Raw genomic sequence first — 26,787 nt, forward strand, 5'->3', positions numbered from 1 at the left:
TAGAAATTATTTTGATTGTACATAAAAATTATATCCATTTATTCCCCCTCACCTTTTAGGTTTTTGATGATATTATTTACATTTTTTATTATGTATCCATTAACAAATTGTTGAAGCTAAAACTATGTTTAATACTTTTGCCATTTAGCCTTTATCTAGAGTTAAGTAGTTAGCACATCACCATATTATAGTATTAAGGTATTTGAAATCTTACTCTATCCTTTACCACTGTGTTGTATATTTTCATATGTTTTCAAACTACTAATTAGTGTCCTTTTTTTCAGCATGAAGAATTCCTTTCAGTGTTTCTTGTAATGTTCATTTAGTGGTGATGAGTCCCCTCAGCTTCTGTTTATTAGGGAAAGATTTTATTTCACCTTTATCTCTGAAGGACAACTTTGCTGGGTAAAGGATTCTTATTGGCAGTTTCTTTCTCTTAGCACTTTGAATATATTATCTCATTTTCTCCTGGCCTAGTATCTGGTGAGAAATCTGCTAATAGCCTTATGGGGGCTCCCTCGTATGAGATAATTTTTTTCTCTTTCTGCTTTTAAAATTCTCTCTTTGTCTTTGGTTTTAGACAATTTTACCACTGTGTGTTTGGAGAAGAATGTTTTGGATTGGTGACCTATTAGCTTCATGAACTTGAATGTCCAATTCTCTACTCACATTTGGGAAATTCTTGGCCATTATTTCTTTAAATAAGCTTCTATTCCTTTTTCCTTCTCTCCTCCTTCTGGGACTCCAGTAATATGTACATTATTTCTTTTGATTATGTCCCATAATCCCCTAGGCTTTTTTCCTTTTTATTACTTTTTCTTTTTGCTTTTCTAATTGTACAATTTCAATTGACCTGTCTTCTTGCCCACTGATTCTCCCCTCTATTTGTTCAAATATGCTATTGAAGCTCTTTGTTGAAGGCTTCAGTTCATTGTTTAGCTTCAAAATCTCTGTTTGGCTCTTTTTCTATGTTTTCTCTCTCTTTATTGAGCTTCTTGTTTGTTCTTGTATTATTTTCCTCATATCATCAAACTGTTTATCTGTATTCTCTTATAGCTCTCTGAGCATCTGTAGAGCAGGCATTTTTAATTATTTGTTGGACAATTCATGAATCTCCATTGCTTTGGTCTAGATAATGGAGGTTTACTGTATTCCTTTGGTGGAGACATGTTTTCCTGATTCTTTGCGATCCCTGTAGCCTTGTGTAGGTGTCTGAGCATTTGAAGAAGTAGTCACCTCTTCCAGACTTTATGGACTGATTTTGGTAAGAGAAGCCTATCACCCATGGATAGGGGAACAGCAGATTGTGTGGTGACCCCAGGTCTAGTGGTACAGGGCACATGGCAGCACTGGATCCAATGGGGTGTGATGTCTCTGTCTCAAGCTACTAGGATCCACAGTATTGACAACTGTGTATTCCTGGGTGAGCACTGCAGGAAGTCTGAAGTGGTTGCAAGGGATGTGTGTCTTCTAAGCCATGCCTCTTAGATCAGTAGCTAGGGACCAGGGCAGGCAGCATGGTGGCTGGAGCCAGTGGTGTGCACATACTCTGCCACAGGGGCCACTGCAGGTGGAGAGGTTATTTGCAGACACGAAGTGATGGGGGTCAGGGCAGCTAGCAAGGGCCAACTATGGGCTCACCGGCATCTGTGGAGGACCTGGGTTTCAGCATGTTCTCCTATGGCTTCACACTCTCCTCCCAGATGTGCATACTACAGTGGAGGACAGTGACAGGGGTCAGGCTGAGGGGCGTGCAGGTCCTCAGCTGGAGGAACTAGCTACATGTGGGCATGGTGGTGCTGGCCAGCAACAGAAGACAGGGCCTCTTCTGGACTCAGAAACAGCTGCTGGGGGCCCTGGACATTGGTGTTCTCTCCTGTGGCTATATTCTCTCCCCCTGGACATGCCAGGGGTGGGGGTCAGGCTGGGGGCATGTAGGTGCACTGCTGGAGGGGCTTGTTACAGGTAGGTGTGGTGGTGCTGGCCAGGGACAAAAGGCAGGGCCTGATCTAGGCCAGCAAGCAGCTGCAGGTCTGAGGATGTCAGTGTGCTACACTCTCTCCATGGGGCGTGCACACTGTAGTGAGGGCTGGTGATGGGGGTTGGGCTGTTGACATGCTGGAGCAAAGCTGGACGGCTATCTATAGATGGGTGTCTTGTTAGTAAGCAAAGGCAGGGCCTGATCCTTGCCCAAGAGCAGCCTCAGGGAACCTTGGCTGTCAGTATGTTTACCTGTGGCTCTACCCTATGCTCTCCCTGCATATGTGCTACAGTGGAGGGCAGTGACTGGCGTCAGGCTGGTGGCATACAGGGGGGGCAGCTGGAGGGTCTAGTCCCTAGCACAGAGCTGGTGGTGGGGTCAGCCAAGGGCACTGAGCCTTGTGTCTGGCATTCGTGAAGCCGTTGAACCCAGAGTTTGCTCTTAAGTGTAGCTCCCAGGCTCTGGTGGGGGTAGAGAGGGACTCAGGTGTCTGACCTCTTATCCTTGTGCAGCCACAGAGACCTTGGATGGCTACTGGTGCAGGTCCAGGCTCTGGAGAGGCAGGGTGGGGATAGGAGGAAGCAGGGAGGGACTGGACTGAAGCTCAGCTGGCTGGCATTAGGGAATGTAAACACCTTGGTGTGGCTGGCAAATCTGAGCAGCTGGCCAGTGATTTCATCGGTGGCAGATGCTGCTGAGCTTGACTGCAGGCAGGTCTCTTCCTTCTTGGCTTTCTTGGTGTTGATACTATCTTGGAGGATGGGATGATCCAGGCAAAATGTAGCTGTCTGCCTCCTCTTCTTGGGCAATTACTCTCAGGGTTTTTGTTGTTGTTGTTGTTGTTCCTCGGTGTTGCTAAAATTGCATAAGTGGATTCTAGAGATCTCCAGGAGCTGTTTTTGTTTGTGGATAGCTGCCTAATCATTGATTGTTGCTTGGCGACAGGGAAGCCAGGATCGCTTATATACACATTTTTTACAGAATCCTCTTCTATTTTTTTGCCTGATCGCTCTGGCTAGGACTGCCAGTATGTTGACCGAGAGTGGTGAGAGTGTCTCGTTCCTAACCTTAGAGGAAAAGCTTTCAACCTTTCACTGTTGCATATGATTATGGGTTCGTTGGTTGGTTGCGGCTTTGTCATATACAGCCTTTACTGTGTTGAGGTTTACTCCTTCTACACCCACTTTGTTGAGCATTTTTGTCATGAAAGGGTGTGTTATTTTGTTAAATGCTTTTTCTGCATCTGTTGAAATGATCATATGATTTTTCCTTTCATCCAATTAATGTGATACATCACATCAATTGATCTGTATATGTGGAACCACGCTTGTATCTCAGGAATAAATCTCACTTGATTGTGGTGCATTATCCATTTAATGTGCCATTGAATTTGTTTTGCTAATATTTTGTTGAGGATTTGTCCATCTCTGTTCATCAGGAATACTGGTCTGTAATTTTTCTTGTATTGTCCATATCTGGCTTTGGTATCAGGGTAGTCCTGGCCTCATAAAATGAGTTTGGGAGTGTTCCCTCCTATTCAGTTTTTTGGAATAATTGGAGAAGGATTGGCATTAATCTTTTAACTGGTAGAATTCACCAGCAAAACCATCTGGTCCTGGGCTTTTTTGTGTTGGGAGATTTTTGATTACTGATTTAATCTCCTTACTTGTTATTGATCTAGTCAGATTTTCTGTTTTTTGCTGATTCAGTCTTTGTAGGTTTTGTTTCTAGGAATTTATCCATTTCTTCTATGTTGTTCAATTTGTTGGTATATGTGTTTATAGTAATGTCTTATGATCCTATGTATTTCTGTGTTATCAGTTGTAATATCACCTCTTTCATTTCTGAGTGTATTCTCTTTTATTCTTAAGTAGTCTAGCTAAAGGTTTGTCAATTTTTTTTAAAACAAAACAGCTTTTGGTTTTGAATCTCTTATATTTTTTTCTCTGATCTCTACTTCATTTCTTCTCTGATCTGTTATTTCCTTCCTTCTGCTTACCTTGGCTTTGTTTTTTTCTAGTTCCTTGAGGTGTAAAGTTTGTTTATTTGGGATCTTTTTTTGTTTATATATGCATTTATCACTATAAACTTACCTTTATGAACATCCCATTGGTTTTGGTATGTTTTGTTTCCACTTGCATTTGTTTCAAGATGTTTCTTGATTTCCCTTTTGATTTCTTTTTTGACCCATTAGTTGTTCAGGAGTGTGTAGTTTATATCTGTTTATACAGATATACTGTTAAGTGAAGAAAGCAAACAAACAAACAAAAAAAGCAAACAAAAAAAACCCAACAACAAAAAACAAAACAAACAAAGCAAAAATATGTTAATTTATGCAAAAGCAATACAGGAAGGATTAAACCAGACGCTAGAGACTCATTATCAGTAAAGGGCTGGTGGGAAAAGTCCGGGATGGGGATGGGACAGCAGGGGTGAGAAGAGTAATGTCACTCAGTATCTGTTGTGTAGCTCTGACTCTTAGAACATAATAATGTTTCAGATACCATTCACTTATCTCCCCCCAAATAAATTAAAACCAACTAGTATGAGGGGGAGTACCTGAAATGAAATAAAAACCAACAGGTGATCCTAACTACATTATATTGAATAATGTAACACTGAAGGTGGTTGGGAACTAAAAGCAACCATGGAAAACACTGTCCTCACTAGATAATGTAAGGCCAGAGGGAAAAAGAACTACATAAATGCTCTAATCTGGTCAATAAATGTGTTTCTCATGCAGGTGTGGACTGGCAATCCCCTCCGCCCCCTTCCACAGCATGCAGGATCTTAGTTCCCTAACCAGGGATTGAACCTGTGCCCCCTGCAGTGGGAGTGCAGAGTCTTAACAACTGGACTGCCAGGGAAGTCCCTGGACTGGCAATTCTAAAATTAACTTATGTGTACAGTAAAACTCAACAAGTAAGTAAAAAGATTGCAGATCATGCGAGCCAGGTTCTTACCTTAGGAGAAAGAATTTATAAATAAGGAAAGGCTAAAATTTAGAACCCTGTGATGTTGAATTGAAAGTGGAAGTATTACTGTAAACTCATGTTTTTTCATATACATATATTTAGATAAGTAGCTGCCGAATATGGATGTGTGGCTGTGTGAGTGAGCATATTTCCCAGCTCTGGTTGCAGACAGGGCCAAAAAGCAGTGACACTCCAGTAGCAATGAGCACATATAGTGCCTAAATCTTGGTTTCTAAATGCCATTACCCAATAAATGGAACTAGGAATCCTTGGAGAGGTGGTTGTTCCAGTACCCAGGCAGGGAATGCATACGTGAGTGTTTAACATCTTGCCAGAGAGTAAAGAACTGCTTAAAAAGTGGTGGTGGTGGGGGGGGGGGGGGGGGGGGTGAGGGAGCTTTTCAAGGAACCACAGGCATCCTACCTGAAAGAACTCTTAATGGCCAAAGCTGGAATAATTTAAGGAACAAGATAGTGACTGTACTAGATTATAACCCATAGAGTAAAATAAGTATCATGAGTTCATAATAATATAATCAAATAAATTAGTGGGGAGAAGCGGCAGTTCTTCCTTACAGAAGTCCAATTAATACATGTAGAAGAAAACAGGCAAACAGTACAGGAATAACTGTTGTAAACAAGATGCTAAAATTAGTAGCTGAAAGTTTGAGAAACCTGTATAGTTTCAAAGTATCTCTCCAAGAAACTTATCAACTACAGAGGGAAAGATAGTACCTTTACAGTGGAGAAACCTAAATGAAACCACTTAACCAAGTGGTCAAGGTCAATGTCACCTCTACAAACATATGGCATGAACTGCATGCTGCATTAAGGACACATCATTTCTGTGGACTTCTTGCCAAAATGCACACTCATTCCAATCATGAGAAAACCTTGGACAAATCCACGCATCAAAGGGATATTACTCAGAATAACTGATCAGTATTCTTCAAAAGTGTCTTTGTCTTCTCAAAGAGGAACTATTACAGAGACCTAACAACTAAATGCAGTGTGAGACCCTGGATTGGATCCTAGAACAGACAAGAGTGGATAAAGTGGTGAAATTCAAGTAAGTTATTTAGTTACTAGCACTGTATTGATGTTAGTTTCTTGGCTCTGATAGTGGTACTGTGGTTATGTAAACATTAACATTAGGGAAAGATGAGTGAGGGACACATGGAATCTACTATTTTTCCAACTTTTCTGTAAGTTAAAAATTAGTTCGAAAGTAAGTTTAATAAAGGTGTGTGTGTGGGGGGGGGGGGGATAATATGGTGAAACCAGTTAGTATAACTGAGATTTGTTTTTTCCCCAGCTGTGTTCAGCTGCTTTGGTATACACAGAGCAGGAAGACAGTGACTGGAGTCTAGAACATGGTCTCGAAGCTGGGTAAGCTGCCCTGTCAGTTCAGGTCCTCTGGAAACAGACACGTGGAGGTGGGAATTCACCCCAGCTGCGTGCAGTCAGAAGCTGGGGCCCACCTCTCACACACTGGGCTATGTACGCTCTGCTGGGCAGCACGTGTCCGCTCAGCCCCCACGAGCCCCTCCCTGTAGTGTTTCCAGTGCCTATTTGGACCCTCCCAACTCTTCTGTCATCTGGAAGGAACACCGCTGTCTCCTCAGTTCTACAACCAAGTGGCACTTTGAACCCTTGTGAAAGACTGGACAGGCAGATGGGAGCAGACAGGAGCCACCCCACTGGCAGAACACAGCACTGAAAAATAATTGTCTTGGCTGGTGTCAGTTAGACACAGAATCGACTTAAAAAAGAAGACGGAGCTTAGAGGGAGGCAGCACCCCTGGGAGCTAACTAGGAAATGACAATGAAATGATCCCAAGTAGCTGCAGCTGTGATTATTTTTAGCCGCTGGCCTCAACCAGCTTTGAAAACCTGCTAATAAGTCTCAAAGTAGCCAGCAAGTAAAGTCAGCACAAAAATTTAGCTTTTAATTTGACAGCAAGAATCTGCTTTGTTGGGAGATGGCTTAGAAAGCAAATCAGAGGAAGAGAACACTTTCTGCTATGAGTTTAAGATAATTTTTCATATCTATCACTTTTGAAAATAAAATTTGTTTTTAGTAAATGTCTTCTGCCACCCTTAGCTCAGTGTTATGTATGCATTTTGGGTAAAACAAATCATTCTGCTACCTAAACTTGAAAGAGAAACACACTCTGACGATAGTAAGTTCTAACAATGCCCCACCCCCACCCCCTGGTAGCATATCCTGCAGGAAGGCGTTATGAGAACCTGAATGGGTTTCATGTATCCACAGCAAACATGCACGTAACACGCAGGCTGGCTAATCCTGGGGCTGGGTGACTGGCTGCTTCCTAAAGGGTCCAGGGCCGCCCCAGGAAGAGAGGCCTCAGAGGATACAGGGGCGGGTGGTGGGGCGCGGCAACAGTTTCCTGGACCACGTTTCAAAATAAAAGGGACCAGCAGGCGGAAAAGGCCTAAGGGAAGGGGAGGGGAGGCCGACTGGTGGCAAACATGACAGAGTCTGGAGTACACAGGAAAAGCCAGTCCGTCTTTACTGTAGTGAGTGCAGGATACAAATAGTTTACAACAACCTCTAACAGTTTCTTAACCATTTGATAAAAAGTTCACTATAATATTTATTGTATAATGAAGAAAAAAACAACACATTCAGGGAAAAATTGAGATTAACTTATTTTTCTTAAAAGGTTCATCTCAAGGATGGCAACAAAGTCCAGCTTGTGCCGCCAAACGGTTTTACATGATCAAACCGTGTACAGCTTCTTGTGTGAACTGTTGACTACAAACATTTACCAAATACATAAATCTCTTTTAAAAAAGCCATTTTAAATATAGCAAAGCAGTGTCTTCTTGCACAGCAAAGTGAAGAAAGTTTCTACAGAGAAATAAAAGTTTTACATTTGTAAAATCTTTTTCACATTCTAATCATCTAGCTTCTTATGATCCAATGCCAGGAGTTTTCCGGTTCCTTATTTACTATGTATTTCTTGTGCGCATGATGGTTAATACAGAAAATATGTTAATGCTTTATTAGTCGTCCTTACAGTAAAAGGAAATGGTAAAACATTGTTCTTTTAGAACAAACCCCTGATTTAGTCTCTAACACAATGGACAATAATTAGGGCTCAAAAGATGGAGTTTTGATCGGGACCATCTGTAGACGTACAATGGTGACTTTCACTCCCAATGTAGTACCAGGTAGACTGCTGAAGGAAGTACAGTTGCTGGAAACCGTACTTAACCGGTGCAATTTACTCTAAGCTTTTTTTGTTTTTGTCTTTTAGTAATAAAATACTTCATCTGCAGGGATAAAATTTCTTGCAGTGGTGTCATACAAAACACATGAGTCTAAAAGGGTAGAAAAGTAGGTTCTAAAGTAACACGGGTTAGTGTCTTCCCCATTCTGAGCTGTTTCCACCAGGAGACGCGTATGCGTATGTGTTCGTACATGGGGTCTGGGTGAGGGTGTCTCTGTCAAGTCCATATGCTCTAAGTCACACTAGGTGTATGGGAAAAGGGTTAACAGTCAAATACTCAGTTCCTGAAAATGGAATACATTGTTACTTGGTCAGTGTAATTGAAATACAAACTCCGAGCCTTGTGTAATATTATTTTAGAAAAACAGTAGTTGTACTGATTATAAACCTGCATAGAAAGAAAGACTATTGAGATACAGTCAGAAAAGCCATCTCGTAAGGCACACAAGAAAATAGACAGTAAATGTGAATGTGTTAACTCCTATCCTGTGTACAGCAGAAGTTCATGAACATGCATAAATAACAACCAAAGAAGCACTGAACACTGTCAAAGCTATAAATGGTTTACAAAGTGGTAAGGATTATCCCGGAAATTCACTGTTGGGAAACTGCCTTGTTTCACTTAGGCGTGACCTCATGAAGAAATGTGCCTGTAAGTAGTTGAGTAAAATAAGTATATTTTAAAGAAAAACTAATCTTTTCTGAATAAGAGCCAAATGCCTAAACTGATGAGAGAGAGGAGAGAACATAGCGCCCTCCCTTTTTTGGCCTCTATCAAAATTTACTGCCCAACATGTCATTAAAAACAGAATTCCATTTTGCAGCTGTGAATGCCACAAGTTTATCCTGTACCTACTACCTATGTGTCAGCCAGGAAGTCTGACTGATGATTTGTCACAAATAGCATATAAGGAAAATGTCACGAGGAATGCAATTTAGGGGGAAAAACGTAAGTAAAAATTGTAGGTAGCTGCTTTATATTAAGTCTAAAATATAAAATAGCAGTAATTTTAAACCCTTATTTTGAGTTTCTCAGGAAAAGGACTATTTTAAAAATCGATGATGAAAGATATACAGGACTCTGAATTTTGTTCATGGCTCAAGCCCAGGGAACTGCCAAACTTGCAACTTAGCTGTCTTCCTGTGAGAGTAAGGCCTTGGTTAGCATCTCAGCTGAGGGCATTAGGATGGCAAGAGTCATGCCAAGAACCTGCACCACGAGAGGATTCCTCCCCACACTGAAGTGTCAGTCAATGCACAGAGTGTCCAGAATGGTAGTTTCTGTCACCAGCTGCATCACTCTAGTTTAAAGGGTCAAGGAAAAAAGATCCCTTCCCCCACGAATGTTTTTCCCTAATCATTTACCACTTATAAAACCTTTGTGCTCATCTACTATTTTGCCATTTTCTCTAATATTAATTAAATTAGGTCAGCTTTTCTACTATATTTTTTTCCTCACAAAAGGCAAGTTTTAAATAATGCCTTATAAAATCTGTTACAACACATTTTACATTTATGCAGGATGAACTTAACACCAATTTTTTTTTTGCCACTTTGCTATTTATATACACATATAAAATATGCTCAAAAATGATGCTCAACCCATACAGCACAAAGATTACAATGTAACATCACACATTCACCACCAGTGAGGGGAGAAACCCCTTTATACAATCCTCTGAAAAGACTGGGCCAATAATTAAAATCCAAAGTACAGTATATTTAACAAAATAGTAAATATTAAACAGTGAATACTCTACTTAATAAGGATCTCGCCTTTTCCCCCCAAATTGGCGTCAATCCACAAAAATATACTTTTTAATCTGGTGACCATACAATACATAGGTACTTACATCAAAGGTGATAATATATTTAAGATGCTATATACACAAAGAGTTTGGCTCAACTTTTAATTTACATATAGAATAGTAAGTGTTCATGGCTTTTTTTTTCCAAGGTTCTGCTTGCAAGATATTTCTGTTTGTTTTTTTCCCCCTCTTAAAACAAAACTAAAAAGTTAAAACAAGATAAAGCTATTCTCTAAAAAAAAGTTACAACATACAGCTTTGGCTTATATAAATAATTCATAGCAGAATGTGTTCAAAAGTAGTGAATATAATTTTATATATAGTCATCAATTCATAAGGGTGTTTTCTTTCATATAAAATATACATGAGCTAAAATCAGTTTCTTTAGTTTTTACGATATGAATGTAAAAAGAAACTTCTGACATATTCCAATTATAACTTAATATATTAATTTACTGTTAATGTTCTATATTTCTAGGCTAATATTTTCTGAATATCTCATGCGTGTTTTCTATTCTCTCTCTTTTTTATTAGCTAAAGATCACCTCTTTGACCCAATACAATTTTTGCACGTGCAAAACAGTTATGTGTGGGGCTTTTTTGTTTTATTTTTTGTTTTTTAATATCAACAGCCCTTTCCCATGCACCTCTTTGCACTAGAGACCCATGCCAGGTGGGTAATTAATATAAATGACATTTTATGTACAGTATTGCTTTCTTGGTTCCTGCTTTTCTACTGCTCTGTTCTACAAAGCATTTTTCTTAAGTAACTACAGTCACCACACAGTTAAATAAAACAAGTAGGGGCCCTCTAGGTTTCTGCAAGCTAGTGTGGGAGAATTATATATATGGGTACACGTTTCTCTGCAAAAACTGGTTATCTTATGAAACAAGTAGTCCAAGGAAGTGCCAGACTGGACTCTGCCTGCAGGGTGCTCTGCCTGCCATGGGATGCACACCTGCAGATCCACGAGTTTGCAGGTAAGTGCCTGATTCTGTGTATGCTACACACCCACACGTACACACACTCACACCCACATACATATATATGTAAAGGGATATATATGTATGTATGTACATATAAATATATTTAACTCATGTCCTTATTTACCAATTTAGATATGTAGAGCAGTTCACTGCAGTAACACAAAGTACACACACCAGCCTGGAACCTTAGGTCACCCACGCGTCCATTCTCATTCGCTTTACGGAAGGGCTTTCTCTGTCCTCAGTGTTTGGGGGTCGGCCAAGCACAATGGGAGAATGGAAGTCGCTCCGCGGGTCCTCCCGGTCACTGCCATCGTAGGAGCTGCTTGAGCTGCTCAGACTGTCCACAGGGGAGCGACCCACCTCCTGCCGGGGCTGGGGCTGTGGCTGGGGCTGCGGCTGGGGGGGCTGGGACTGTGGCTGCGGCGGCTGCTGCTGGAAGCCTGATGGGGTCATTCGATCCCGGGGAGGTGAAATTGGTTCTGACTTAATGTTGATGTTTTGGTTGGTATTAATGGATAAATTCGAACCCTGAGATAACTGCCCTCCAGCACTGAAGGAATAAAAAAAGATGTGAGATGGTTTGTGCGTGCATCTGCGTAAATGAAATATTACAGATGCCACCTGACTAAAGAGCCCAGGGTCTGAAATACTGTTACAACTCCCCAAGACCAGTTTTGCTGTTGCCTGCAGTGCTTGGCACAGAAAAAAATTACATATCCCTGATAGAAAAAAAATGAGTACAGTTGAGATTTGTAGTGACTGGTTCTACTACCCACAACCTTGGTACTTCTATAGCTCAAGTATCCAAAACAGCGTCCGTGACTAATGCTGTGCATGGACCGAAACGGCAGAGGAACAATACGGCAGCCTGACTTCTGCTCCCTCTCTTCCTCTCTGCTCTGCTCGTCTGACAGGCACAACATGTCACCTATTCTCACAGCAGGTCTCAGAAGTTAGTCACATCACCCTATTTTCCAGATGAGGAAAGAGTCTGAGAAAGGCTAAGTGACATGCTCAGAGCAGGAAACAGTAGAATGTGTAACAGGCCTTTCCCCCAGTCTGAGCACCAAGCCTTTTCCACTTGCTTTTGCGTGGCTACTGTTAGTGTGTTCACTTAGGATGCTCTGCACAGGCCCAAGGGCCAAATGCTGTGCAGGCAAAGAAATTTCCCTCAGATCCTCTGCGTCTTTTTCCATGACATAATTCCCAAGAAGATGACTAACAGTGTGCATTGTGGAGCTCTTTCAGGATGCACGGAGGCTCTCGGGATTTTCAGGGCAGGAGGCTAGGAGGCTAGCTGTCCCGACTGTTCTGAGCAGGGGTGAGGCAGCCAACCCTCATGGGCCTGCTATGCTGTCCCCTCTTCTGGGATGTTCTCCTCTAGCTGCTCCGTGGGCTGACCATTCTGGTTCTACCAAAGCACCGTTCCTTCTCCTCCCGCTAGTGATGCCTGGTTCTGTCTGGGCACTGCTGTAAACCCTTTCCGGTTATATCCCCACATGCTGTCTATGAGGAACATTCTCTTCTGTGAACCGCTCTTGGTGAGGTACAGTGGATGCAGTGGGCTGGGATCACCAATGAATCCCACGTAGCTTGACCCATACATGTGGGACATGTGGGACACCCAGGCCCTCCCACTCCTGCCCTGCGATCAAGGGAGAAAGCAAAGGACACAGCTCGTTTTCTTATTCTCTTTGCCTGATGATATTAACCAAAGCAAAGAAAGAGAAGGGTGGTAAGTAGGCCTGAATACCTTCAGGCTGCCTTTCTTCAAACAGTGGAATGAGACACGAGTTGGGAAATGGGGGTGGGGATTTCCAGTTAGTTACTCACACGAGAGAGCTGAGCGCTGCTTGTCCTAAATGGTGCTGCTGCCAGGCTGACACCTGTCCCAGAGACAGCATTCCTGGGGAGTTGAAGCCCTGCAGGGCTGACAGGTCTGCACTAGTCAGTGAGTAATCTAAAAAAGAAGGAAATGTTGCTTGTGTGTGTAATAAAAGGAGCATGCAAAATCTGTTTTTCAAATAGTTGCTTCAAAAGTTTTCTTAGGTTGAGAGAAGCCAGGTACTTCATAACATCAAATAACACACTTATGGGTCTAAAACCCACAAAAAATTTTGGGAATTTTATAGGACACAGCTATATTTAGTTGTCTGGGATTATTTCAATATAAAAGGTTTCAATTTTGTACTAAATATTTATAGTTCATTATTTCACAAAAGTTGAGATACTTGCTTCCAGACTTGTAAACAGAAATAATAAAAACGCCATCACTAAAGGATGTTCTTACACAATTGTTGTTTTAAATAAATATGCCCATCGCTACCCTCCTGAACAAAGAGAAACACTCCAGCTCACCCTGACTGCATCTAGATCAGCATGTTTCATATTCTTGAAGTACAGGTGGAGCAGGAAAGACTCACGACCCCTTCTCATGGGGTGCCAAGCTTAGTGACTCAGACAGTACATACATCATCACACAATTAACTAATTGTATTTGTTCAAAGTACAGGAACTGTCAAAGATCCCTGACTGCATGCAAAATGAAAGTTCATAAAACAACTGTGTTACAAGACACAACGCTTGTAACATGACATGAATGCTTCCGTCATAATCCTTTCGACCAAGACTTAGGAGGTTAGTTATCATCACAAGTTATTTCAGTTCATCATTAACACTTGTCTTTTCCATTTAGTTCTAAAGACAGGTGGCAAAAACTCTTCTACTTTTAACTTTTTTCACGTCTCAAGAGAGGTGTTTAAAGGAATTGGTCTTCCTAGTGAATCAGAATTTTACAAAAAGAAACCGAGCTGAAGCAGCATAGCTGTGCTGAGGATGTTTTCTCATTCAGTGTCCTCTGAGACTGCGCCGTCCCTCCTCACAGAAGCTGGGGTGGGGGCCCATCGCACTGTGCCTTCCACAGTGCCTCCGAGTCCTTCCGATTACCTACGTGCCATGTCTCCTTGGCTGTCTCTCCAGACACCTCAGATCTGACACCACCCTAACTGGACTCATTACCTCCTTCAAAAGTGCTGCTCTTCAGTAAACAACACCAACCTTCACGTGACTGTTTGTGCCAGAACCCTGTGGGTGTTATCCTTGGTACTTACTTTCCCCACCAACTATCAAGTCTGGTCAACTCTAGCTAGCGTCTCTCAAGCCTGCCCAAGTCTCACCGTCTCTACTGCCACCAGCCTAGCTCATGCCATCCGTGTCCATTACTTGTACCATCACATTAGCCTCTCGTGTGGTGTCCTTGAATTCAGCTCTGCCCCCTGCACACTGTAGCCAAGCGATCTTAAAAAACAAATATGGTCATAATACCTCTCTGCTCAGAACCTTTCTATGGCTTCCCAATTCTCTCAATGCTTCTCATGTCCAAAGTCCTTAACAAGGCCAACGGACCCCTACTTACCTCTGTAGTCTCAACTCTATAGCCGTCCCATCCCTCCAGCCACACTCCTGCTGCCCGCCAGCCTTTGGACACAGTACTCCCTCCTCCTGGAACTCTTCCTACTCTGCCTGGCTGAGTCACACATGCTCCTTCAGGCTGAAGTTTAAGTGCAGCCCTTGTGTCTTTCTCCTCTTAGAGGCGCTACGCTCCACTGTGAACCATGCACTCTTGTATTCCCAGTGCCTGGCATGGTGCTTGTCACACAGTACATGTTCAATAAAACGTGCTGACTGAATCCATGGAAAAGTTGAGAAGCTGGATGTGACCTTACGGATGGGCATGAGGAGGTGTCTACATGATTCCTCCACACGGAACTATTATACTTGTTGAACTGTTGCTCACTGATTCACCCCTGTGCTGACTGACTGGCGTGTGTCTGACTGTTAACTACATACAGAAAGGTAGCTGATATACTAACGAAAGACAAAACATGGACGCATGTTTTAAAAAGGCAAACAGATAAATACGTTAAAGACAATGTGGTAACATTAAACAGAACAGGTGCTCTGAGAGAGAGCACAGACTAAGTAGTTAAAGAAGGAGTGAGACTGGCACTAAGTGATGGACAGTTTTGAAAGAATCTGAATCCATTTTTATGTTTTCGTAATTCTTTCTGGACTTTAAAAAAAATGATTCTTTAAATCCAATGGCATTTTTTTTTAAGTGTACAATTTTTTTTCTTATCAGTAAAGTATGTATGGCAATCCCAATCTCCCAATTCATTCCCCCCACCAAGACCCCTGCTTTCCCCACTTGGTGTCCATATGTTTGTTCTCTACATCTGTGTCTCTATTTCTGCCTTGCAAACCGGTTGATTTGCACCATTTTTCTATATTCCACATATATGTGTTAATATACGATCCAATGGCATTTCTTAAAACAAATATAGTGGGGTATCTAAGTTCTATATTGGAAAAACCTGTCACGAAATGCTCAGTAAACTGTAATCTAACTTGACACCCAGCTCAAGCCCCATCTTCTCAGCCAACACTCCTCTGAACATTCTAGCTCACAGATTTCCCTCTTTCCTCACCTTCTCGAGGAAATTGCTAATCTCAACAACTCAGAGCTCCCCCTCCACAGTTACCAACTTAGGTATGTCCTGTCTCCTTTTCGAGAAAAAACTTGGGAGAAAATGTATGTCCCTAGAATAGTGTCGCTCATATAGCTGGTGATCAGGACAATGAAACAGAATTTTTATGAACACATAATCCCTGGCTTTACTCTAGATTTAGCTGATGGATTTGGACATTTTTTTCATACTGATTGTTGGAAAAGTTAGTAGACATTTCCTAACAGGCTTTCTTTTTCAACAAAACCTTTTAAAGTTGTTTCTGCTTGAAAAGAACTACTTGGAACTAAAGCAGCAATCAAATGTACTGAAGGCTCTGCACCCCTCAGGGCCCTCCAGAGAGCAGGGTGAAAGCACAGTGCTACAGCATTTACCCTGAAGTCTAGAATTAGATGATTTTTATTAGTCTACTTATTAGGATCACAAGAGAAAAAAATTCTCTGCACTGTAGTCTCTGAAAAACTGGCAAGGTATTTTGAACTATTTCCCTCTTCCCTGCTTCTTTTGGCTCAGCTGGTGAGAAGGTGAGGTCCTGTGTGTCCTCTGCTGCTCCCTAAACTGGCCCATCTAGAGAAGCCTGCATACATCGTGGCTAAAAGCACCCCTCCAATCACTGCAGCATTCTTAAAGCTACCTAATTAATATACCCTCCAAATATGATATTTGAGGATGAAATGTCTAAATAAACATGAATGAGTGAAAAGCTCCCCTCAGAGGTGAGGAGGGACTAGCTCTGAGGAGAAACAAGAAAGCTCCTGGTCTTGCCCGTCCAGCATGAACAGCAGTAACCAAACAGGCTGTCACACGGAGGAAAATACGACCTGCCGGCACAGCCACCCAGCTCCGCCTCCCTGAGTCCTGAGGTCCAAAGGGATTCAGTCTTTTCCAAGGTAGGTTGACACAGCGTACAGAAAAATACCTTATTTCAAAAGCCCGGAAGAGTGAGATGCTGTGTAACAAGAACTACATAGAAAACGCCAAGCATTCTGCTTCGTTTGCTGCATGCCACGATTTTGATAACAGCTAGCTGTTTGTCAAGGGTAAGTAAAAGTTCATGCTGAGAAATCTTCCTACAATCAATGTGTATTGTGTAATTTTTTTTTTCAAGACTAGCATGTGTTTCTTTAACATATCCAAATGTGAATCTAAGAAACTGGAAATAATTTATTTCAATAAATATACTTTTTAAAAATCACAAAAGCCATGTTGAGCACAAAATAAAGAAAGAAAACCCACAGAAGGCAATGGAGCAGGCTTACCGGTGTTGTAGGCAGTCGGCATTGCTGAGTACACCAGGCCCTGTGGAGGCAGGCTGGGGGTGGTCACAGACACCACCGGGGTAGCTAGGGGCTGAGTGGCTTGAGAACTGCTTATCCTTTGGGTGTTCTGGGAGAGAGCAGAAAAAAGTAAAGGCGTTATTCTGTGAGTATTTATATTCAAACTTCATATTTTAAAAATAACATCCAATTTAAAAGTGACATTTTTCACAGTTTTATGATGTGAATGTCATTATTCCCTGAAGCAGTGATCATGTGAAAAACCTTAAAAATATTAATGGGAATAACTAAATATTTAATTTTAAGGGACATTTTTTACATTAATTATTCATTTTCCCCTAGAGTCTTTTTCATAGAGTTTATTGATGTCAGAGATACAGCCTTAAAATAGAAACTTGCATTAGGACTGATAACACTTACGTGTTCGCATAAATGAGGACTTGATGCCACTATAAAGACTGCCAGACTCCCCTAAATAAAATCTGTAGTTTTTAAATACCTGAGGATAGCAAGGCCATTTGTATATACAGAGATTATAAGTCCATGAGAGTATAGGGATCAAAACTACTTTTATTTGCAGCTTTTACGTATTAACAGGGTTTTAAGTCATGGCCTATACTAAAGTGCAGCTTGTATTCATATTTCCTTCACTGTGATCCTACAGTTGACACACACGCACACACATATATATACATATATGTATGTATGTATTTAGATATAGCTTTTTTATTAAGATTTTTAAAAGAGCAGTTTTAGGCTCACAGCAAAATTGAAGGCAAGGTACAGAGATTTACCATATACTCCCTGCCCCCATACACGCAGAGCCTCTCCCATCATCCATGTCACTCAACAGTGACCTGTTTTGTAAAGGCAGATTCAGACATGTATCCCTTCACCATCTCCTGACTTATGAGAGAATCTTTGAGTAGAGAGCTCTTGAATATAGTACTTTTGATAGGGCTGTGGATGAGAGATGGTAAATGCTTGCCGACTGACACCATCTACACAGTATCCTATCTACAATGGGAATGAAAAACTAATCAACTACTGAATAATCAAGTCTTTAAGAGAGTCGCCATTCTCTGTGTGTAGGGGTATGAGAGAACAGTTTCTCACGACACTGCCTTAAGTGAACACTTTCTAAAACCAAGGATCAGAGGAACAGGACAGACTCCACGTTCCATGTGGTTAGAACACAAGAAGGCTTTTTTCTAAATGAAGAAATTACAGCCTGATAACTGACATTTGGGGGTCTAAGCTATAAGAATAAAAGTATAATTCAGTGCCCTTGAGATTATAAAGAGTCAGGAGGTGATTCAGTTTTCTCTATCACCATTTCAGAGGGGAATCAGATGAAGGCCTTTGATTAGATCTAGATATTTGAACTTTGATCATTCAATAAGGATCCAGATCTCATTTTATTTCTTTTTAGTTTATATTTTCTATCTGATCTTAAGTTAAAGGATGTTGGAAAGACCATGTGGGTTATACTGCCCTGGTTCTTGTCCCAAATTCACTAATTCCTAAGCACTGGGAAAAATCATTTAATCTCTCCGAACCTCTTCAGTTGTAAAGTAGGGAAGACAGTGATCACTGTGCTGCCTGCCTTGTAGTGCTACTGTCAGAATCTAGTAAGGTAACACTTGGGAAGTGCTTTGACAACTGAACTACTACAGAAATGTAAGATAATATCCTTAAATTATTGTTGTAAGAAACCCTCTGGTCCAAGATTTCTACATAACTGGTTTAAAAAAAAAAAGGTAAATATATTTATTCCTTCTGATCCATAGCTACTCCCCTGGAGCTGTCACAGAGTTGTTCTAGAATCGCAAGGCTTCTAAAGGAATCTCTGCAGCCTGGTTTAAAGGAGTCTTTAGTGTAGGCTCCAGAGCACTTGTCCTTATTCACTTTGGATCAGAGCCATTTGTGATTATATTTTAGAGCTCAAGCCAATTTGTACAACCTTATGAATTCTAACAGATTGTGTTTTGGTTCTGACACACAAAGCTCTGCATTTTAAATTGATTAAGTTGTAGAGTCTGAATTAGCTTAAGTTTTAGATAATATGAATAACTGTTTACAGTTTTTAGTTATATATTCATTTCTTAATTACAAGCATTTATTTTTATGATTGCTAGATTTTAGTCTTCAAATAACATAAATTTACCTTTGAAATTCTGTAATTGAGGGTATACTTTAAGGAATGTGGAAAGGAACATATTTTTGTCACAGCATCAAGTTAAAAATTTTAATGAATTTTTGAGACAAAGATCTACTTTGGACTTAATCTGTTCTCACAGATTTGGTCACTGAAACTTCAAGAGTCAAATATTAGGTGAAAAATACAGTATGACATGGTTTGACCTGGCTCTATCCATGTCATAGCTTCACCTGCACGGAAGTCTCCTGATGTGACCTCAAGATGGGGTGGTGGCACGGGCACACGTGTGTGTGTGTGTGTGTGTGTGTGTGTGTGTGTGTGTGTGTGTGTGTAAAACAGTCACACTCCAATATATTGGTTCTACTCATCAAAGCTGAAAGGCATTGATTTCCACAGCCACTAGAGGGCAACATATTGCTAGATAATTCATAAATTCACAAGGAAGCATTCACAATAACTTCTTAAGGGTATAAATAGTAAGATATAATCTAATATGAATTATTTTATCTTGAGATATAAACATCCATTTACTAACCATTACTGTATCATTAAGTAAAGTATTTCCCCAAAAGATAGTTAAAATCTGCACGTGATATAATCCAGTACCGCAATGACAGCTAGCTAGTATATTTTAGCTAACCAATATGAAACCACATCCAAAACTGTGGGAGCGATAACAAAGTTAAAGAACAGTCTTTCATTTTAGGGACAGAGCACAGACAACCTTATTTGAAAAGAAACAAACTGTGCAAAACACACCAGCATGCATATACATCTAATAATAAAATGTAAATAAAATCAACAGATGCCTTTCCCCCATGCTTTCATGCAATCTAACCCCTGTCCATGCTAAAAACTAAACACTTTCAAGTTTTTATTCCCTTTAAAGTCACCTAATTAGCAGCAGACTTTGAAATCAGAAGATCAGTTCTGTGAGGTCTTGCGTTTTAGTTTCCAAAGAAACAGATCAACTGAAAGTTATTTTTAGTCAAATTTATTTTCTAGGAAAAAAGCCAACAGAAGTCATTTGTTTTGGAAAAAAGGTAATAGCTACTTTTAAGAACAGAATATCTTCTGATAGAGAAAAAGTAAGTTTGTGTATGTTAAATTAAAGACATTCATTTTAATAAACAGGGAACCCTCTTGTGGTTCAGATCATCTCATGCAGGATGAAATAATTCTAACTCTGTGTAAAAGGTGACCTCACCAAAAATGATGTAATCTTTTTGAAAGAAAGAGAAACAACACAAGACAGTGCGTTACAATCTGAGGAACTGTGAGGGTGAAGTCATTTTCTAAAAATATATTAATAATTTGTGGAACTATATAAGGTATTTTTTATCTTTCCTTAAAAAAATTATTTAACGTGCTTTGTGATCATGGATAGCTATTGTTTATAAAGGCTCTATCCCAAAGTTCCCTACAACAAATAAAATGGGTCAATATATACACTTATAAACAGAAAAACCAGACTCTGCAGTACCAGCAGGTTGGTTTAGTTACTCAAAATGTTTGGGACAGTATTTAATAGCAAGAAAAAAAATTTGTGTAACAAAGGGAACATTAGTTAGATAAAAACACTGAAGAGAATTAGTAATTTCTAAATCTTTTTCAACTCCCTTCAAGCAGAAACCCACACTCACCAACTCCAATTCCTCTTCCTCCGACTGCACTCAGCACATAAGAGGGATAAGAGAGTTACTAAGACTGCTGGTACTCGAATATAAAATATTTCTTTAGAAAAACATGTTATCTGAACACTAGCAGTTGTTTGGAAGTCTAAAGAGATGATTATACATGCAGTGAGTACAAATATAAATTATTTATTGTATCTGTACCTTAGCTGACTTCAAAAGACTGGAAAGATTCTTTTAAATTCTCTACGACCAGGATTTAAAGACATTCCTACCCCAACTTGGTCTGTTCTCAAGCTGGCCTCGCCTACATATGGCCATGCTACTGTGACAATATATAAAAGGATTTCCTAATCATGGAACTCGTTACTAACTCTTCACTTAACATTTAAATCCTCCCATCTCTACCCTACCTGGTCACACATGTCCATCTGTCTTATACTAGATGTTGTGCTCCTTGGTGGGCAGAAATTATCTTGTTTCTTATTTCCCACAGTAACTAGCACAATGTTATGAAACAAGAACTCAAACATTTGTTAATTAGTATTAGTTTTAACTAATACAAATTTGTATGTTTATCATTTCCAAATATAGTTGCCAAATGAATACAATAATTTCAGTGGAGAAAAACCACACACATGAAAAGATGAGACTGGAGGAGAAATGAACGGATCAATCACATAAAGAAACAAGGTGAAGGAAACATATTGCTCCTTTTTTCCCTACACATATAGAAAATATTAATATGCTAGAAATAATCTACTAATTTTTTAAATTATTTTACTTAATAAGTCAAGCTTCTTTGTCAATCTACGAAAGGTGTCTTTATAAGCATCACTGATACATGGAGTCCCAATCTGAAAGCAGCTTTATCTGCAGATGTGTGAAATAGGAGCGAGGTTCATTATTTACTCTGAAAAATAACTACCCGGCCTACAAACTGCTATTTCTAGTGTGGGCAAAATGCTCTTCAACTGTTTTATTACAGACATCTTCATATATCTCCAACTGTAAGACACATCAAAACACTATGGGAGTGTGTGTGCAGTTTTCACTTTGACTTACAGGGATAAGGGTATAAACAGCTTCTGTGGCAAATTTTAAGAATTCCACAGAGATGCTTCATGATCTCTTAAAAAAAAGATCCAGTAACTGACAAGCTGCTAAATGTCAAACTTGTGGTCTGTCCTTAAATTCTGCATTTTATTAGTAATTCTTATAAACATATTTCTATGCCTTAAATGAAACTTCCTGTAGTTTTTATTTCTGAAGGACAGTGGCAGGTATTCCACATCTAGTTCCTGAAAGGTGACTCAAATGACTACCCTAAATGTCATTTTTTCTCAGCTGGGTTCTTTCAGGTATATTTCTTTGTAACATCTTGTAACATCATATAACATCTTGTAATATATATACTTTGTTATATACATGTGTGTAGTTTTAACTTTGTATTCTGAAATAATTTTAGGCTTAGAGAGCAGTTGCAAAGAGAGCATACCATCACACACCTCACCCAGCTTCCCCGAAGTTAACATCCTGAAGAAACAGGATGCAGTTGTCAAAACTGATAAAGTAATGTAGGAGTAACCAAAACGCCAGACTTTCCTTGGGTTTCAGTCTTTTCACGAATGTCCTTTTTCTGGTCCAGGATCAGATCCTGCATCTTACATGCCTTTAGCTGTCATGTATCCTTAGTCTCTGCTGGTCTCCACAGTTCCCTGTCTTTCCCTGTTTTTTATGACCTTGACAACTTTGGAAGAGTACTGGTCAGGTATCTTGGAGATCGTCCTTCAGTTTGGGTCTGTCTGATATTTTCTCACAGTTAGATAGACAGCATGGATTTTTGGAAGAAGACCACAAAGGTGATATGATCTTCTTAGCATATATCAGAAGACACATGTCATCATTACCAGTGATGTTAACCTTGATCTTCTAATTAAAGTATTGTCTTCCAGGATTCTCCACTATAAAATCACCATTTTTCTTTTTGTAATCAACAATTATTTGGCGAGAGACACTGCGATTATTAAACATCCTTAAATTTTTGCTAATTTTAGCATTCATCCACTGACCTTGCCTTCAAGGTCTGCACTGTGGTGTTATAATGGTGATTTGCCATTCTTCTCATTCTTTCCACATGTATTAATTAGACTTCTTCTCTATAGAAGAGTTGTCCCTTCTCCCTTTATTTATTTATTCAATCACTTAGTAACAGTCTCAGTATTTTTTATACTTTTATTCTTCTTGTGTTATAATCCAATGCTGTTATTTATCTTGTTGCTTAAATTGTTCCAGATCTGGCCACTGGGAGCTCCTCTGAAAGGCTGGTTCCTGTGACTCTTGACATACATCTCCTTATCCTCTGGCACCTCTGGCTCATCGTGTACTTTCCTGACCCTAGCTCTATAATCAATCACTTCTCCAAGGAGTCTTGATTCCTTTTATTGGAGAATGGTGTTCAGAAACTAAGATCTGAGTGCCAGGTGTGCTCAGTTACTAGGCGTCATTGTTTCAAGACCCTCTCAGCAGTCAGAGCTAGGAAATACATGATGTATACGTATTCATGTGCACACACATCTATATTTCTGTATCTATCTGTATATATGTTAAAAAAACAAGTTCATACTGAAAGCTCCAACTACAACCCAGAAAAACAGGGTTCATTTTAGCCTTCCCCACCCACCTTGCTTAATTGCAACTTTTTTCTCGAGAAACCTGGCTTTCTTTACCTACAACACACAGTATTCACTTACTTAAGGGTGTGTGTGTGTGTGTGTGTGTGTGTGTGTGTGTGTGTGTGTGTCTGTGTGTGTCTGTGTGTGTAACAAGTCTATCACCTTGAGTACCATGATTTTATGCAAGTTTTTGGTCTCCATCCTTACAGTATCCAGTCAGAAGTTTCCAAAGTTACTTAGACTAGCTCTTTCTTCCTCACCCCCTGCAGTGTCATCATACCACTCATTTGTAATAAAGTTATATTCATGTATTATGGTCTGTATTCCATCTTGGGTTCCCCTGGAATCCTGGCTGAGTTTTTAAAACTGCAAACAGTAAAAAAAAAAAAACAAAAAAAAAAAAAACCCCACTCTTTGTATTGTACAGTTTTATAGGTTTTAACAGGGTTCCTACTCCCCAGGCCATGGACTGGTACTGGTCCAAGGGTTGTTAGGAACTGGGCCGCACAGCAGGAGGTGAGTGGCAGGGTGAGCGAGTGAAGCTTAATCTGCTGCTCATCCCTCCCCATCGCCCGCATTACCACCTGAACCACCCCTCCCCCATCCATGCAAAAACTCTTCCAGGAAACCAGTCCCTGCTGCCAAAAAGGCTGGGGACCACTGGGTTTTAACAAAAGCACAGATTCATGTATCCAACAATATAGTATCACAGATAGTTCCATCCCCTCAAAAATTCCCTTATACCACCCCTTTTGTAGCCAACTCCTCTCCCCACCCTGGCAGCCACTTATCTGTTTTGTACTTTCCAGAATGAAACATAAATGTAATCATATATATACTATTTAGTCTTTTGGATCTGGCTTCTTTCAATTAGCAAAATTCACTTAAGATTCATTTATATTGTTGTGAATAAATACTTCATCTCTTTTTATTGCTGAGCAATATTCCTTTGTCTGGATGTACCAGAGTGTCTATATCCACCATTTACCTGCTGGAAGGACATCTGGGTTGTTTCCACTTTGGGGCGATTATGAAAAATACAGTGTTTTGTATAAGCATGTTTTCAATTCACTTGAGTAAATACTCTAGGAGCAGGATGAATGGGTTGTATGACAAGTACATATTTAACTTTATAAGAAGCTGCCAAACTGTCTTCCAAAGTGGCTGTACCATTTTGCATTCTAAGCAGGAATACATGAGAATTCTTGTTGCTCTGCATCCTTGCCAGAACTTGACATTTTTAATTTTTTGGTTTTGTTTTTGTAATTTTGGCCATTCTAACAGGTGTGTAGTTGTATCATTCTGAATACAAGTCTTTTACCAGATAGGTGATTTTGCAAATATTCTCTCCTCATCTGTGGATTGGCTTTTCATTCTCTGAACAGGGCCTTTTCATGGAGTGAAACTTAAATTTTGATAAATACCCAACATATCATTGTTTTCTTTATGTATCATGCTTTTGGTGTTGTAATTCTATAATGTCTTCTTCTAGAAGTTTCAGTTTTGTGTTTTGCATTTGGATCTATAATACATTTTGAGTTAATTTTTGTGTAAAGTATGAATTATATATCAAGGTTCTATTTTTGCACAGTTGTACTAAGTACCCTTACTTCACTGAACTGCCTTACTACCTCTGTAAAAAAACCACCTGAATATATTTATGTGGGTCTATTTTCTGGGCTCTCTGTTTTGTCCTTTGACCTACGTACTCATCTTTTTGCCAGTACCACACATTCCTTATTACTGTAGCTTAACAGTAGGTCTTGAAACCAGGTAGTGTTAATCTTCCTATTTTGTTCTCTTCCAAATCTGTTTTGGCCACTGTAGTTCCTTTGCCTTTCCATACATATTTTAGAATTGGCTTGTTGATCTACAAAAAACTTTGCTGTGATTTAAATTCGGGCTGTGTTTAATCTACTGACCAATTTAGGAAGAAGTGACATCTTGATAATATTGAGTCTTCAAACCCATTCACATGATATCTCTCTCTATTCATTTGGGTCTCTGATTTCTTTCAACAACGTATTGTAGTTTTAGCATGAAAATCATGCACATATTTGGTTCGATTTGTAGGTATTTTTTTCAGTAATATTTAAATGGTATTTTAAAATTTCGTATTCCACTTGCTCACTGGAATTTTTTTTTTGTAGGTTCTTTATGCTTTTCTACATAAATATTATGCCTACTATAAACAGAGACAGTTTAATTTCCTTCTTTCCAGTACCTACACATTTTACTTATTTTTATTGACTTATCGTTCCTTCTAGCACTTCCAGTACAATGTTGAATATGAATGGTGAGAATAAACATCACTGTCTAGTTCCTAATATTTTACTAAAAGACAGAATGTTTCCCCTTTATTAAATATATTAGTTGTAGAATTTCCAAAAATCCTCTTTATTAGGTTAAAAAAGTTCCCTCCTTCTCCTAGTTTGATGAAAGTTATTTTTATTATGAATAAAAGTTGAATTCTGTTAACATGATAAATTATATTGATAAATTTTCAAATTTACAATCAACCTCGTATTCCTGAAATGAAACCCACTTGGTCTTGATATATTATCCTTTTTAGTATATTGATGAATTTATTTACTAATAAACTAATACTTGTTGAGGATTTTATGTCTAGAGTTTATGAGGGATACTGGGATATTTATTTCTTCTTAAATATTTGGTAGAATTTGGCAGTGAAACTATCTGCTTCTGGAGTTTTTTTTTTTTTTTTAAGGTTTTAAAACTAGGAATTCAATTTCTTTAATAAATATTTACTAGTTAGGTTAACTACTTCTTCTTCAGTGAGTCTGATAATTCTTTGGTAATTTGTGTTTTTCAAAGAATTTGCTCATATCATCTAAACTGTCAAATCTATTATTAGAATAGAGTTGCTTGTAGTTTCCCCCTGCCCCCTTTGAAACTGTAGTGTGGTTTTGTTTGTAGATTAGCTGTTGTACAATAATTATTTGTAGTATTACTTTGTAGCTTATCTTCTGTACAGTAATAGTTTGCAGTATTATCTTTTAGTATCTTTTGGGTTATATAACCTCTTTCATTTTTGATATTGATAACTTGTGTTCTTCTCTTTTTCCTTCACAATCTTGGCTAGAAATTTAGTAATTTTATTGATCCTTAAAAAACCCAGCCTTTGGTTTGATTTCTTTTCTCTACTATCTTTCTGTTTTAAGTTTCATTAATTTCTGCTCCCCATTTTTTTCTTTTCTTCTGGTTGCTTTGCGTAAATTTTGCTCTTCTTTCTCCAGTTTCTTAAAATAAAAGCTTACTGATTTGGGACCTTCCTCTTTTCAAATATAAACATTTAATGTTATGAATTTCCCTGCTCAGCATTACTCTACCTGGTCCCCAAAATTCTGATATGCTATATATATCTCAAAATTTCCCTCAGATTTCCTCTTTGACCCATGAGTTAATTTAAAAGTATGTTATTTAATTTCTATATGTGGAGATTTTCCTGTTGTCTTTCTGTTATTGCTTTTATTATAGTCAGAG

The 26,787-nt window shown here is 39.3% G+C and overlaps 1 protein-coding gene across 13 annotated transcripts in view; it reads right to left on the reverse strand.

The window, feature by feature from the left end:
• Positions 1–7,466: 7,466 nt before the first annotated feature.
• The window catches only part of MEF2A (myocyte enhancer factor 2A), a 157,314-nt gene continuing 137,993 nt past the window's right edge, over positions 7,467–26,787 (reverse strand). For 10 of the 13 annotated variants that reach the window (XM_057723590.1, XM_057723581.1, XM_057723591.1 and 7 more), the window contains 4 exons: positions 20,618–20,641; positions 16,796–16,922; positions 12,844–12,970; positions 7,467–11,560 (listed from right to left, as the gene is read on the reverse strand). In XM_057723590.1, the coding sequence (XP_057579573.1) occupies positions 11,194–11,560; positions 12,844–12,970; positions 16,796–16,922; positions 20,618–20,641 (645 nt within the window). In that variant the 3' untranslated portion in view covers positions 7,467–11,193. The remainder of the gene's footprint in view (positions 11,561–12,843; positions 12,971–16,795; positions 16,923–20,617; positions 20,642–26,787) is intronic. The other 3 variants (XM_057723592.1, XM_057723586.1, XM_057723588.1) reach the window with 1 other exon arrangement.

Source organism: Hippopotamus amphibius, chromosome 2 (assembly GCF_030028045.1).
Source record: "Hippopotamus amphibius kiboko isolate mHipAmp2 chromosome 2, mHipAmp2.hap2, whole genome shotgun sequence".
Classification (NCBI taxonomy): domain Eukaryota; kingdom Metazoa; phylum Chordata; class Mammalia; order Artiodactyla; family Hippopotamidae; genus Hippopotamus; species Hippopotamus amphibius.